Here is a 15,317-nt window from a genome sequence, read left to right on the forward strand (position 1 = left end):
AAATCAAAGGGAATTTTTATGCCGGCTGACTGCCAGAAGGCAAGGATGACAGCTAACAAGATCATGTGTAGGTGGAAGACAACAGCTGGAAAATGCTTCCACTTCCACGTGCAGGCTCTAGTTTTCCACATCAAATAAATGACATTGGAGGTTTTCCAGATCCGTCATTACAAGAATCTAAATGAGGCTGAAGGGCTACCATTGTGGCAAGAGGGTGTGGAACTTTATTGTTCTCAGTTAATTATTGATACGCGGTCTGGTTAATCAATCCCTAAAGACATCAACGACCCACCGTTTGGAGATAAAAGCGTTAAGAGCTGTGGAGTTAAGAGTGGAGCTTGTGACAGGCAGTGTCTGGGTTATTACATTGATTCCACTCAGCCCAACAACAGGACATGCTATATAACTGTCAAAACAAAGATGCCAAGATGATTTGAGTATCCATTGACACAATTAAGACTGATCACAAAAAGAGACCCAGGTTGAATAAATTAGCAAGTTTATCCTTAGCACAGCCCTCCACTCCACCGTTACTGAGGCAAACAATAAAAACTGCCAGTTTACGTTTTTTGTTTCATTTATTAGATTTATTATGGAATACAAATGTAATTAATGCATTAACTTAGAGGTCCATGTGCAGACAAATACAAGAGTGCATAATACATGATGGTCTTTACTTTATAAGAGGTCAAAGTAGAAAAGGTGCCAAAGTCGATTGCTATTGCTACAACATTTTCATGGTCGTTATAGCTGGTGCAGAGGACGTAAAAACAATACTGGCGCATTTGTATTTCAAATAGTACATATCAGTAAATGTACATTTCTTCAGTTACAGTGTTGAATGTCAGTTCATTCTATTATCAATGGTTATTTAAATATAGCAATAGCAGTTAACGTGAAGAAGGCGATTTAAAAAATGTCTATACAAAGCCCTTTCTATACAAATAACGAGAAAGATTTTTGAGAGAAGCAGAAGAATCCTGAAGCAAACTCAGGGTCACGTCAAACCATCTTCCCATAATTAGCCATATCAACAGGCTCACCATCATTGATACAACTTCCACTCACAAAGTCTGGGGCAATCTGCTGCAGCTACAGTAAAATAACTATCCGCCAGTAATAGCACATGAGGTCATTGACAATAATATGCCTGGGGATGGCGTAGGAAGGTACCGCCAGTGATACAGAGCCATAAAAACAAACGGTCTTTGCAGAAAGTCACCAAGCTCTGAGAAAGGCAGTGGGTAATGTACATGGATTGTGTGAATGGAGCTAGTGAGACTGTCATCCATTTAGGCAATTGTTCACTCTGCATTGGACCATCCTTGGGTCAGCGGTGAAGAGAATTATGCTGAAAATGCCTTCATTCATTTTGAGAACTGTGGGGCCCAGTAAATACTTTGATCATTTACTGATCAGAGCTTGTAATAATAATATCAGAGCTTGTAATTGATTACTTATACTGCAAAGGCAAATAAAATTGTCTTTGAATGTAATGTCTTATAGATAAGTAAGTACTAGGCAGCCTTAGGGACCAATCATTCCCAAGCCATGTGGCCCATAGACCAGGAGCCTATTTCAGCGGCTTGATTTACCAGTACATCCCCTGGCCATGATGTACAAGTAAAACCCTGGGACATGACGCAAGTATGCTGCAGGGATTTACACCCCAATGCAACTGCATTGTAATAGATAATGTACGATAATTAAAACCCTCCTTGCTAAACGAATTTAAAAAACAACTTTGTTATTAAGTGCTAATAGTCATGTGCATGATTAATTTACAGTACTGTACCTTGGAAGTTGTATCAAAGGTGTGGCATGAAGAATCGATTTATTATTGTTGAGGCCAGCGCAGTTTTATGGTTGATGGTGATAAGAGTAACTACATTCATTACATACAGTACCAGATACTGTATATCGTTGCTGTCAGGCAGAAACCTCTTATCTCCATATTTTAACTTTTTTCCCCCCGTAAATTAATGCCCTGCTTGAAAACGTAGCAGATCTACAAGCTCAAAAAGCGACATCTTCTGAGCTTGTAGATCTGCTACTTTTGCTACTTTTGAATTTTAATCCTAAAAAGGTACGTTTTGGAGATGTGAGGTTTACACCCGAGAGAGACGATTATGTTCTAGTATAGACCTTTACAGCAATAGATGATATTAGCATATTCAATATACTGTATAATGCAACTCCTATTAAATAATTCTTCAAAATAATGTGCAAATAAAATAATTACAAAACTGAAAGGATCTTAATTCAGTAAAAACACTTATTGAGAACCGAACACATTTCAAGTTCTCCGGAGAGCCATGAATAGTATTCTTAGATTAAATTCTTAGATAGAAATTGTGCGTTATTTTCCACATTAACACTGATAACACTGCAATGTCCAGTGGATAGAAAAACTAATATAAGTAGTGTAATCAAATTAAGAAAAAATCTCTAAATTATTTTTTAAAATGAATTCTACATTTAGTCAAGTTGATATTTAGATATCAAAGACTGCCAAAATGTGTGGGGAAAAAGGCTTTTGATTGAAATGGCTCAAGTTGACAAAATATAGATATTTAATGGTAGCATAGTACGTAGTATAAAATATTACTCTAAAAAGGGCACTCAGTGGAGTGCAAATCTCTACCAGAAGTCATGGTCCTACCTCCTTCCATCATTGTTTGTGTGTTGCACGCAATGACAGACTTTTGACGTTGTGCGCATGGATGAGAAGGCACAGAGCAATGGAGGAAAAGGCTATGATAAAGGATATTGATCATTAATGCACTGTGTCAATTATGTTTGTACAGGGGTGCGCTAGGAACAAAAATCATGGCAGGAATGACAGCGGCTTCCATTTCTGTACAAATTGACATAAAAATGTATCTGAGGATACAAAACAAGCAGTAAATCATTTTTGGGGCACTAAGTCAGTGCTTCTGTTTGGGGAATCACCACTACATGTTGTAATAATAACCCTCATGTTTTACCCGTATGATGTCTCTCCAGCTTCTCCACTTTTTCCATCGTTCACAGTTCATTCAAGTGTGGAATGGTTCAGCCCTGACTGTATAATCAGGGTGACTGAGGTAAGTATTTGTCAGCCCACCGGCTCGTCCTTGATGCTGCACGCACCCTTCAGGTCCCCAGGGTGTTCAAAGACAGCCTGGATGAACTGTCCGAAAAGGCGCTCCATGTAGCCCTCACCGCGTGGGAAAAGGCCCTCCAGAAAGCCTATGTGCCCACCGTGAGCGGTCACCAATAGGGCAACGTTGGGAAGGCGCTTGGCTGAAGCCACAGGAAAAGCTAACCCGAAAAAATGAGAGGGAGGGAAGTTGTTAAACAAGGCGAAGTAAAGTAAGACTTCCTGACTGAAAAAAAAGGAGAGAAGAAAAGGATCGAGAACAAAAGAAAATGACAGAAAGCAAAGATTCTGATGTTGCGTGTTCCACCATTACAGGACTAAAATATTAAGCACTGTAGTGGTTCAACAGTTAATTGTAATAACTGTTGAACCACTTGTAATAATAATCAAAATCTTATTTTTTCCGCCCAAAATGTTCCAACATTTAAAAAGATAGCCGATCTACAAGCTGTTGTGAGCTTGCAGATAAAATTGGCTATTTTTGTGCGACACCATTGTACAATGAAGTACAAAACAGGGCTTAAGTGGTCAATGAGACGAATTGATTTGGTCGATTATTTTTTTTAATCAATCACAGATTTTTCACGGTGATTTGTTGATATATTAAAATATTATAATAAAAACACACTTCTCAATTAATCAACGCTTTGATTAATCAAAAGTTACCGAATTCATAGTTGCAGCCTTAAAGCACTAAAACAGACAATTCATGTAATGTAATGATGTAATGAAAATTTAAGAAATGCATTTAAGTTTGTAATGTGTAGATGTCAGAGCAACTTGTCTTGAATTGCAACAGAATCCAATCACCTGACTGCAAAAGCAGTAGCCTTGAAATATCCAAAAGATGAAGACCGGGAAAGCATCTGTGTCATTTTAGATTTTAGCTATATTTTAATCAACCATTATTTTATACTTTGGCTATTCGAAAATAGCAGATATACTTTGTGCCGCGCTATGAGCTTGTAGATCTGCAATTCTTTTTAAATCGTAAAAATCTATTAAAAAAAACGCAAATCTTTGAATATAGATATTTTTAAAGCAAACATTTCTAACTCAAATCTTTGCTTCTAGGGGTCCCTGGAACAAAATATTTTGAGATGGGAGTCCGCGGCCAAATACCCTTTGGGGGTCCTTGAAGTTTGAGCACCACTGATAGCAACATACGTTTTTCAGAAAACTGTTTCAGAAGAAATGTTTAGAACTGCCTCAGGTCTTAATGGTTAAAGACCTGTTCTCCCATTGACTACTCACCATGTTTGGGGGAGAACGGATCATCAGCAGCATTGAGGCACAGGATAGGCACTGCCGTCCGGGGGAGCTTATAGTCCGGGCTGGCGTCATGGTAGTAGTCCAAACAAGATTTGTAACCAAACATCCCGGAGGTGTAGCGTTCGTCAAACTCGCGGATAGTACGTGCCTTGGAGGGAGCGACAGGTTAGGCAAGGATTAAGAAACATTCTAAAAAACAATACCAAAGCAGGAATGTGAAATGAGGAACAGACCATACCTTCATCACATAATCAATGTCCACCACCTTCTCCAGGATCTTCCTGTGCCTGTGAGAAATGATGCATAATTCCATAAATGACAATGTGTCGGTGTTGTTGTTTTTTTCCATTTAAGTTTTATTGTTTATTGTTAAGTTGTTAACCCACATCCAAATATCACATACAGCCACAGCAAACCACCTGACCTGTTAATGGCACGACACAGGTTGCCAGTGAGGTGTCGGTTAAATAGCAGCCTGTTGATGGGTTCTTCCAGGGAGGCTGCTGACTGCAGTGCGTTCCAGCTGACGGACATGGTGAGGCCTGCCACCAGGCCAGAGTCGCTGCCCTTACGGGCCAGATAGTTCAGCAGCAGCATGCTGAGGAGAACATGACACGGAAACAGCGGTGAGTGAATGTGAGACACACGGATCGCAAAGGTGAAGCACTAGAAAGAAGTAACCACCTATATAATTTAATTTTTGACATTTTTGAAATTCTTTGAAAAATGTGGAAGATGTACCCAAAAAAGGGATGCCAGGGTTAATGTGGCTAATGGACAAAAGGAGATGAAAATGTAACACAAAAATGGCATGTGCCACCCTGACTGCATAAATGTAGCCTCTTCTAAACAATACTTTGCGTAACACAACTCACCCTCCCAACGATACACCCGCACCAAACAGAGGTGCTTCTGGGAACAGTTCCTTGACATGAAGAACCACACTCTCTAGATCTGAAGTGTCAGCTGCACAGAAGGTGAGGGGGGTCTAAAGGAGGTGGACAGAACGCAGAAGGTGAGGGGGGTCTAAAGGAGGTGGACAGAAGGATTACGGCTGTCTTGAGTTTCTGTACTGTAGTGTGAAATCATTTTCTTGAAGGAAAGAAGAATCAATAATAATTCTTGACTCCTACGTGACTTTCCAGATAATTTACGGTCTCAGCCTTCACTTACATATCAATTCACAGTGCATTATAGGCAAATCCCAGCAGCACCTGGTATCGCAGTCGTTCAGTGCCACCCCCCAATGACTCAGTCAGTAACTGCTAAAACTGTTGACTAAATCAAACCAGTTTCATTTTCAAAATCAAACCGTTTGACAGTCAACTCATTCTAACAAATGTGGTCAGTTCTTTTGGGGGTGTGTCTTTTTATCAGTACAAGGACAGTAGGGGAAAGTAGCTGCTTGTTCTCCATATTTTTTGTTTGTTTACTTTGGCGCTGATTATCTCATATTCTGGTGTGCTAGACATTGGGTACCAAAACAACAGACCTCACAGTAGATGTTGGAATCATGGTGAAAAGTAATGATAAGGTAATCCTGAAATAACCCACCCAGAGATTCCTAGTTGACTAGTTAGATAACGGTTTAGAACAGAAAATGCAGCTGGTTCTACATTGCGTAGCACTAGCAGGCATTACCCTACTTACCAGTAGTTCCTCCCCTCCAAAACCTCTGTTGTTGAATACCACACACCTGCAGAAAACAACACACAGAAAGCATCACATCAGACATAGCAGACCGATACCATATTTCCTCGTCATGTAAAGCTACAAACTGTCAGATTTGATGTCTTACCCAGGATTCTAACCTGGGTCTCCCACAGGAGCACCAACATTTCTACTGCTGAGATAAAGATTACAATGTTTTTTTAATGAATTATAGCTTATGGTCTGTCTGACCTCACCTGTAGCCTCGTTTCGTAGCTTGCTGGACAGCGTGGAGCACATAGGTCTGACGACTGTTGCCCGTTAGGCCTGGGAGGATGAGCACGGTGGGGCGAGTCGACGATTCTGGATAGGATACGCTGGTACCGTTGTCCACCCAGTCTAGAGAGATCTGACCACCGTCAGATGTGCGTATCAGCTCACTGTACAGTGGGAGAGGAGAGAACGAGAGAGAGCATAAGACAGACAAAGGCAAATGTCATGTTTTGACATATATAAAGACAATATATTAGTACTGAAGGAGCAGAAGGATGGTGGACAAAGGAGATGATTATGCGAGATGGAGAAAGGAATGTTTAGGATCGGAAGATCTTGTACTATAGGATAAGTCTTACTTTCGATAGGTAACAGAGGGACTGGACTTGATGACAACGCGGACCAGGGTTTGTAACCGGCCTCCCCAGCACCAGGGAGTGGGGCGGAAGTGTTCAGCCACAACAGGGCAGTACTTTTGCAGGAACGCACGGAAACCATCACCACACACCAGGACAGGGGTCTAGAAGAGACACGAGAAGGACAAGTTGGAATGTGGTGTGGTGACTGGTGACTATACAATTACCTGTCAGAGAAACATGGATCCTCAACAATATTGTGTGTGTGTGTGTGTGTGTGTGTGTGTGTGTGTGTGTGTGTGTGTGTGTGTGTGTGTGTGTGTGTGTGTGTGTGTGTGTGTGTGTGTGTGTGTGTGTGTGTGTGTGTGCGCGCGTGCGGGCATGAATAAAGACTACAACAGGAGTGAGGCAGATTATAATGGCAGTAAGCTCAGCTCAGTAATGTTGTGGCAAGCAAAAACACTGGTAAACATACAGTTACAACAGGGACAAACATGAAAGGGTACAATACAAAGGAGACTAGTAAAGTGTGTGCGCCAACATACAAACACAGACTGTGAGGCTGTAAATTCAAAGTAGCTCTGGTCCATAGCTCCTAACGCTATGGACCAGAGCTAGGTTCAAAGGTTAATGTAGCCTTCTAAACTAAAAGTTGCTGTATCCATCAGTGGACATTATTTGTTTTAAATGTGAGGCAAGATTTGAAATTAGATTTTTTTCTTTTAAAACAAAATAAAATGTGCTCATTTTAAATTGAAATCACCAAAGCTAGTTTCCAACCATACATAGTAAAATCTTCAGTGTTAAATGTATCTCTTTGGCGAGTGCGCAGTCGCTCATCTGAGCCATCTGTGCAGCCATCTGCTAGATGAATGCTGAAAAGTTAGCCTTGGATAAAGACTATCATAGATGTATTTTATTTAGTCTCACTTTTACTTTCGTATATCATAGATATGCAAATGTAAGTCCATAAAATACATCTATGATAGTCTTGATTCCAAGGCTAGAGAAACGTAATTTGCCCTACACTGGGAACCAGTAAATACTCCATAAATAAATAACAATGAGGATTTTACTAAGGAAAAAGCAAACATGAGTTATATGAGTAAAGCGCTAGGCATCACAGAGACATGGGGATAGTTGAGAAGGAGAACTATGAAGCCATGGTAGTGGTGTCCATCCACCCGGGGACTGACCTGACCCTTGCGGCCCCACAGGCAGTACAGTGCGGCGGTGACGGTGCCGATGACCACAGTGTAAGGTCTGGAAATACATTCCAAGCATATTCTCCATAGATCCGAGTGAGATAAAAACATGACGAGTGAAGTTCAGTTCAGCAGCACTATACCTGGCAGTGGCTCACTGACCAGATAGAGTTACTTTAGTAATTATTGAGTAGGACGGTGTCAGAGGAGACTCCACAATGACATGAATAATGTAATGTTTACTATGTTACAACACAGTGCCGGTTCCGGTGTATGAGCTAACGGTAGCTCATTTACACCACATGTCGGACGGTAAGGAGAACAAATAACACAATGTCCGCAAACCTGCCTTGATATTAGGCACCGCTAAAGATGTGATTCTCTTCGACTCTTCTAAGCCTCTGATCTGCCCAGTCCTTGAGACAACCTTAAACGTTAAGGGTCGTATGTTTATCATGGCTTGTTTATCTTTCAGCTTCCTGATTGTCGTCACGTGACGTACTGTACGTGTGCCTATCTGTGTGTGTTGTTGCCACCGATCATAACAATTGAGATGTGCAGCACCATCTAGTGTACTGGAATGTGTTAGTGCTCTTCATGTTGAAGGTCAACTTTCCAGGATAGCCAGTGGTGCCTACAGGTGGAGGAAGTTTTTGATTGTTTGAATACTTTATTAGACATAAATGCAAACAGCATGGGTACAGTAATACATTTGGGCTGAAAGGATAACACAAAAAAATCCTGAGGACTTGTTTCCATTGTGGTTGCCTAAGTAGGCCTACTCTGATATTTTTTTTTACTTTGAAAGTAGCAAAGCCTGTATTCAAAAAATGTCTTGAGTAAAAGTACAAAAGCATTGACATCAAAATATACTTACATTACCAAAGTAAAAGTAGTCTACGTTTTTGAAAATAGCAGATCTATCGAAATAGATCGAAATAGTTGACTTTTATAGTAGCCTTTTAGTTTGGCTATTTTTTAATAGAAAAAGAATATGTCTTTAAGTGTATGTTTTATAATAATTAAAATTTGCAAAAATAGCTTGCAACTAAAGCTGTCAATTCTTTTTTTGTAGAGTAAAAAGTACAATATTTGCCTCTGAGATGTAATGGAGAAGTAGTATCAACCCATTTTTATATTCAAGTAAAGTATGTACTCAAGTATGTATTTGAGTAACTGTACCTATACTTCCCATCACTGTAGGTAGCTATATGCATATTAATTCATATGAGCCAGTTACTTCCAAATATACTATCTAACTTGCGCAATTTTGTGACAGTCACTCAACATCCATAGCACTAGTTACCTGTGAAATAAAAGCTATCTTGCTATATAATGGCAAACATGTTGAAAGCAAGGTATTCTTTGAGGTTTTGCCAACCTTTCTCCTTCACTGGGTTGCAGTTGCGTGTTTAAATCACATTTTTGTACTCCTTGGCTTTCGATGATTCAGACTGAGTTGCTGTTTCCACTAGGCAATGTGTCTATATGTTGCACCCTCTATGTGTTTTCTTCCCCCGTTGTGTATTGTCTTGCTCTTAGTAGTTGTTTTTTGTTACCGACTACACCACTCTGATTCACTGTTTTAAATGTGCTTTATAAATAAAGTAGATTGGATTGGAGTAACGGCTTCAAATCTCCTCACAGCTTTATATGCCCTCTTAACACGAGTTGCCTTTCAGGTATATAGTCCCTAAAGTACAGGGTAAACTGTTGCGCCCTTCTTTGTCTTTAGTTCATGGTGACTGCAGGCGCGGTGGTCTCAAAAACGCAAAGGAAAACTGTCAGAAAAAGACTTGCTCTCTGCATAAACTATTAATGACGACTCCTTAGACTGGCTATGAAAATAGTATTTATTTTATCATGCTCATAAAGTGCTCTGCACTCAAAGTGAGGGGTACAAAAAAGTAGCAAACGTTCGGTCCTAGGACCTTCGTCAGTGATATAACACTGACGAAAGTCCTAGGACCAAAACGTTTACTACTTTTTTGCACAGCTATAGCAAAATATTTTCCTTATTCGACCTTGACAGATTCCTAAATCTTTTAAGTGTTTGGTCATTTATCACCAAACTACTTTAAAGTTTTAACATATGGTTTCATGTTTACCGCTAGAGAGAACACAAACTCTAATTTACATTTTAACTGAAATACAAAAGCCAATGGATGAGCATAAAGTTTTATTTAAAAAAACAACAACATTGCTGTGTCATTTATCAATATAGAGATTGATCATATCAAATGTAGATTTAAGATATGTCTTCCTTTTGAATCCCTTGTTTGATTTGATCTGGAGGTCAGCCGAGGCCCTTTAGGTCTAGCTGTGTGGGATTCCTGCCACCACTCCTGACTCAATGCCACATTCATCATTTCCCCGTTTGATCTTGAAGAACCCTTTAAAAAAAAGAACATACCAATTTATAAACATTTAAAGTAATAGAAAACCTACCTGGCGCCGTCACTAAATTAGATTTTTCATACAGTACATAGCTTGACCCAGGTCCATTTTGGAATTAATCTCTTGAGCCCCAGCATCCATATTCTGGGGGGAACATGCATTGTGACACCTTATGAGCTTGTAGAGCTTGTAAATCGGCTATTTTTGGCAAAGAGATTTGGTGTAGACGGACAAAAGCAGTACAGAGCCAACTCAGGTCTAGTTAACTAAATGTAGAGGGTTTAGAGTGGTTAACATGCTTGTGACCAATCAAAGATGATGTCCAGTTTGATGTTGTGTACCTTTGTCTCCCCAGTCAGCGTTCCAGGAGTTGGCAGCCAGCCAATAGGGTGTTCCGTTCTCCTTCCCCCAGCCCAGGATCTTAATGGCATGGCCCCCCAGCATATCCCCGGTTACATGCTGGTACACACCTATAAGCATACAGGTAAGATTAGACAAGGATCAAAGCTGATCAATTAGCATTTCTTTACAATAGGTATACATGTAAACGTGTATGTTTGTGCAAACTTCATATTACAAGGCACATGCACACACAGAACCAGCCTCACCTGTCTTGTATTGAAGGAAATCCGCATAGACGGAGAAAGCTGCCTCCACTGGTCCATTCTTGTACAGCTCAGTCATGATCTGCTCTTCCTTAGCGGGAACACTGTATGTATGCTTACCTGTAGAGGGAGACAGAGCATTACCAAAAATGGATTCATTGAATTCTCTGAGAGAAATGAGAGCAGCTAAGTTTTTATTGCATTCAGTATTGCCAGTGTTTTGTTGAGGCGACAGCATACCAAAATGTTTGTCCTTTTGGTAGGATGGGGAGTATCCATCGATGCATTGTGTCTCACATTTAGGAGTATCCCCTTCACCCTGACAGGGAGGACGTGTTCCATTCACATGATGCTCACAGGGAGAAATGGTATAGGGCCGACAGCCTGTTACAGTACATCATACATGCATGTATGAGAACACACACACACACACACACACACACACACACACACACACACACACACACACACACACACACACACACACACACACACACACACACACACACACACACACACACACACACACACACGTCAGTTTGAGAGCATGGTGCAGAGGTTATATAAAAATCAAGCCAGCCATATACAGGTATGATAACCTTACCTACTCCAGAATCATACAGACCCCCTGTCACCAGCCCTGTGTTTTTCCAGTATAACCAGGCAGCAGAGGGATAGCCCCCAAAACATCTGAAAACACAGGCATGCACATATCCATAACTACAGTATGAGGAATGGACTTACAATAGCTGAGATCATGTTTGAGGTGTCAGTAAAGCAATTAAACACCCATGCATGCGCCACAGTTGTGCACACTCACGCTCACAATACTCACCCCATGCCACAGTCTTCACAGCAGGACAGTAGGTCCTCAGCAGATATTTCCACAGAGACCTTGCCACTTGTCTGGATGCATATTCTGTCAGATATGGCCTCGGCTGCTCCAAAGGCCTGTGGGTAACCAATGAGAGCACAACAAGACAGTTTACACTGACTATTTGTCAATTAAGATTAAGGACACTAGGGTTCATGTGGTTAATTCTATTGCTTCAGGTCTGTCTTACCCAGCAGGAACCACAAGAGCCCTGGTCTCTGATCTGTTGGATTGTGGGACAGTTAGGCCACTGCTGGCGTGGGTCAAAGCTATCTGGAAGCTTCACATTTTCAACAGAATGCGTCCTGGGACAGAAAGGATGGATATTGAGTGTTTAGTCAGTGAATATCCCCTGCTTGGTCTTAGTTCTTGGTTCTTAGTCTTTGGTTCTGCAGACCCATATCCTCACAGTGCACACAGTTTATTGCATGGGTTGAACTCACAGCTCTGGTAGCCTGGGCCCGTTCAGTAAGGTCCCACACAAACCCTTCACATAGCTGTCGTCAGCATTAGGAAAGTTCTGCCCTGCCTGGAGCAGGGTAAGAAAGTAGAAGAGACACCATTATAGTCATTCCAACTGTTCCAACTATTTTAATTGTAAAGTCAGATCCAGTAAATGATACTGATACTGTGGTCCATAAGGTAAAAACTGGTCCTACCATCCAGGTGGTGTTGGCCTTGTTAATGTGGTTAACCATCTCTGCGGAGGTCAGAGTTTGATGGGGTCGAGCCTCACTGACGGACAAAGCCGTGAGAACACATAGGAGGACCTGCCAATGCATTCTGTAAAGAGGAGGCCATTATCAGTGTGTTATAATAATTCACAAATATTATGCACTTAATGGTAGGTTAATTGTGCTTAATGATAGGGATATTTTTTGGTTAAAACAAAACCTTTTGGTTAAAAGGTTAAAGCACTATGTTCTGATAGTAATCATTGCTATGGAGTGTTTGTTCAGTAACGGGTCTCTGCGTCTCTTCATCTCTTTAATAAACAGAAAATATATTTTCAGGTAGGTGGGTGGCCAATCTTCTGCCAATCACGAGAAAGTACACATTTATCAGCTTCAATTTTATAGTGTTCCAGTTCCAATTTTGTCAGCTCATTACGGTCTCATAACTTCCAATTTCACTTGTTTAATCTGTATCCTAAGTGAGTTCTCCCTCTCCTGATTGGATAAAATTGGTATCCTGACCCAACAATTTTCTGTTTAATAAAGAGCTGGAGAGACATGGAGACTCCTGTTACTGAACAAACAGTCTATACGTCTATAGCAGGGGTTTTCAACTGATTGTGAACCAGGGACCACCAGTCTGACTAAGAATCAACCTGGAGACCACTGGAGAGGATATGAGCTAAGATTAGGGCTTTGGCAACACTTGCTATGCATCCCATGTCTATGCATCCCACTGCATGAGACTATATAATAATAACTCAATCAAGCAATCTGGTACACTACTCCTTGAGATTGTAACGCCCTTTTCTGTGAAAGTTCTTGACCTCTGGCTTCCCAGTAACTGACAACATTGACACGTGGAATAAAAATGTAAAGAAAAATCCTTTATTACTAAATGTTGTGGCTGATAGCAATCCCCAATACATTGATCAGCCGGCAGGCTAAGCCTGGGAGATAGAAACTGTATTACGCACACATCAAAAGCACTCGCGTTGGCCTGGGCCGCAGCGTGGCGGTCCAGGCACCCTAGGCTGCAATGCCAGCCTGACAACGTGTCGCGGGTTCGACTCCCGATCCCGACGACCTTTGCTGCGTGTCACCCCCCCATCTCTCTCCCATTTCCTGTCAGTCTACTGTCATCTATCAATAAAATGCAAAAAGCCCCAAAAAATATCGTAAAAAAAAAAAAAAAGCACTCGCGTCCAAACGAATGCTCAAGCTTAAAAATGCTTTTACCTCAGTGTCACCAAATATTACAATACGTTTCCAATAAATGTAAAAAATATGTGCAAAGAAATGAGTTAACAGTGAGCAAAAATATGAAATGCACGGTCAACAAAATATACCTCTCCCAGCTCACCCTGCCCCCACGGTCAAACCAGCCATAAGGTGAGCAGGTGAGTGCCATTACTTATAGCCGCTGGAGGCCACCCACAGAGACACTCCCACCAACACAGTGCCAATGTGGTGCCTCATCTATCACATATCAATCAGTGCACAAATACAAATATAAACCCTGTTAGGCTACACTAAATGCATGGTCAGCACCTGTTGAAAACCCCTGGTCTATCTATACAGCAATGAGTACTATCAGGATATAGAGCTATTTAACACATGACAGAATTCTGGATTTAATCAGAAATCAGAAATATATTTTTTTCCCCTTTCATTACAATATGGTTTTGAACAGGCAGCTCAGTTTATTCCCTGTTGCTAGAAAACATATATATTCAACTGCATCAGACAGTAATGTAATGATTAAAGTGTAACTTTCATTCTTGTGATGCATTTCAGTTTTTATTCTAATATTAGAATTTGTGGTCATACAGAGCTACACCTGTTTGACTCGGAGAGAGTGGTACATCTAGATAAGCGGAAGTGAGAGATGCACCTTTTATTTAGTAGATCATTTGTTTCTTATGTTCAATACAAAAATATAGTGTCATTAGCAGAGCATAGCCCTAACAATGTTGAGGTTGTGGGTTTGATCTCATGGGACTACATCAATTAAATTGAAATATCTTATATAGCTAAGAGGTATATTGACATTAGCATTGTGTAGTCAGTGCTGCAAGGCTATGGCTAGAAAACCTGGACCCCCGCCTAACACCTAGTGCCTAGGTCCTATATGCTCCCGTGCCCCCTATATGTTAAAACTGACACAAAATGAGGGGTGCACTGATATCACTTTTTCATGATGACTGAGTGCACAATGCACATACTTTATGTCAGAGAACTCACTGACACAGAGTACAATTATTTTACACAATATTGCTATTTGTTAGTTTTTAATGAAAAAAGTAACAAAATTGTTTAGATATCCCAATGTTATGCTACTCAGTTACTTCATGCTCATCAGTGTCTGTCTACAGAGATCCTGTCCAGCACCTGATAGTAAATGAAAATCAATTGTTGACAATGAGCTATGCCGAGGTTGAGTTGTTTGCATAATAAAATACAGTCCCTTATTCAAGCATAGCATAAGATATTCTACAAATGACAGAGAAGAAAAAACAATTGCTCAAAGATAAGCCTCAACTCTTACCTGGGCAGTTTCTTTGAGTATTGTTCTTATGCAGCAGGATTCTTATCATGAAGTGAGCAAACACCCGTCCCATTTCATTCTTTCTACACTTTCTTTTACAAGCCACAGGTTATAGTCACATGATTGTACTCTCACCCGCACCATAAATAGCACATGACAAAGTGATCGTCTAAAAAATACAGTATGGCAAACTCTTAGCAAACATTTGCACTGGTAGAACATGCAAAAAAGAAGGGGGAAATTGTGATTTATATTTTTTATTTCTGAAGTTTGTGCTTAGTTGAGTTTTTGTATTTTAATGATCATTGCAAACAGACAAGT

General features: G+C 40.6%; 2 protein-coding genes across 3 annotated transcripts; both read right to left on the bottom strand.

Moving 5' to 3' along the window:
• Positions 1-604: 604 nt before the first annotated feature.
• Positions 605-8,369, bottom strand: LOC311063350 (phospholipase ABHD3-like). 2 transcript variants are annotated; one of them, XM_084082744.1, is made up of 9 exons: positions 8,248-8,369; positions 6,697-6,857; positions 6,322-6,504; positions 6,065-6,110; positions 5,290-5,402; positions 4,839-5,012; positions 4,653-4,701; positions 4,397-4,562; positions 605-3,303 (listed from the first exon to the last, which is right to left on the bottom strand). In XM_084082744.1, the coding sequence occupies exons 1-9, from the start codon at positions 8,353-8,355 to the stop codon at positions 3,098-3,100; spliced, it is 1,206 nt and encodes a 401-aa protein (XP_083938870.1). In that variant the 5' UTR covers positions 8,356-8,369; the 3' UTR covers positions 605-3,097. The 2 variants fall into 2 exon arrangements, with proteins under 2 accessions (XP_083938870.1, XP_083938869.1); XM_084082743.1 differs by having other exon boundaries at positions 7,890-8,367.
• Positions 8,370-10,119: 1,750 nt separating this feature from the next.
• Positions 10,120-15,080, bottom strand: ctsbb (cathepsin Bb). The gene is made up of 10 exons (XM_084083143.1): positions 14,997-15,080; positions 12,434-12,557; positions 12,218-12,303; positions 11,965-12,079; positions 11,736-11,851; positions 11,505-11,590; positions 11,141-11,284; positions 10,904-11,020; positions 10,637-10,765; positions 10,120-10,291 (listed from the first exon to the last, which is right to left on the bottom strand). The coding sequence occupies exons 2-10, from the start codon at positions 12,554-12,556 to the stop codon at positions 10,215-10,217; spliced, it is 993 nt and encodes a 330-aa protein (XP_083939269.1). The 5' UTR covers position 12,557; positions 14,997-15,080; the 3' UTR covers positions 10,120-10,214.
• Positions 15,081-15,317: the final 237 nt, after the last annotated feature.

Source organism: Gymnoscopelus microlampas (genome assembly GCF_963454915.1).
Source record: "Gymnoscopelus microlampas genome assembly, chromosome: 16".
Lineage (NCBI taxonomy): Eukaryota > Metazoa > Chordata > Actinopteri > Myctophiformes > Myctophidae > Gymnoscopelus > Gymnoscopelus microlampas.

What these genes read in the sequence shown, in the direction of transcription:
- LOC311063350 (XM_084082743.1), bottom strand. Translation starts at nt 8,009, where the DNA reads ATGTTTTTATCTCACTCGGATCTATGGAGAATATGCTTGGAATGTATT. An exon ending in TTGGAGGGGAGGAACTACTG is followed by an intron (nt 5,403 to 6,064) that starts GTAAGTAGGGTA and finishes CACCTCCTTTAG; the next exon opens with ACCCCCCTCACCTTCTGTGC. An exon ending in TCCGTTCTCCCCCAAACATG is followed by an intron (nt 3,304 to 4,396) that starts GTGAGTAGTCAA and finishes TTTTCGGGTTAG; the next exon opens with CTTTTCCTGTGGCTTCAGCC.
- ctsbb (XM_084083143.1), bottom strand. Translation starts at nt 12,556, where the DNA reads ATGCATTGGCAGGTCCTCCTATGTGTTCTCACGGCTTTGTCCGTCAGT. An exon ending in TCTGTATGATTCTGGAGTAG is followed by an intron (nt 11,285 to 11,504) that starts GTAAGGTTATCA and finishes GTACTGTAACAG; the next exon opens with GCTGTCGGCCCTATACCATT. An exon ending in TTTCCTTCAATACAAGACAG is followed by an intron (nt 10,766 to 10,903) that starts GTGAGGCTGGTT and finishes GTATGCTTATAG; the next exon opens with GTGTGTACCAGCATGTAACC.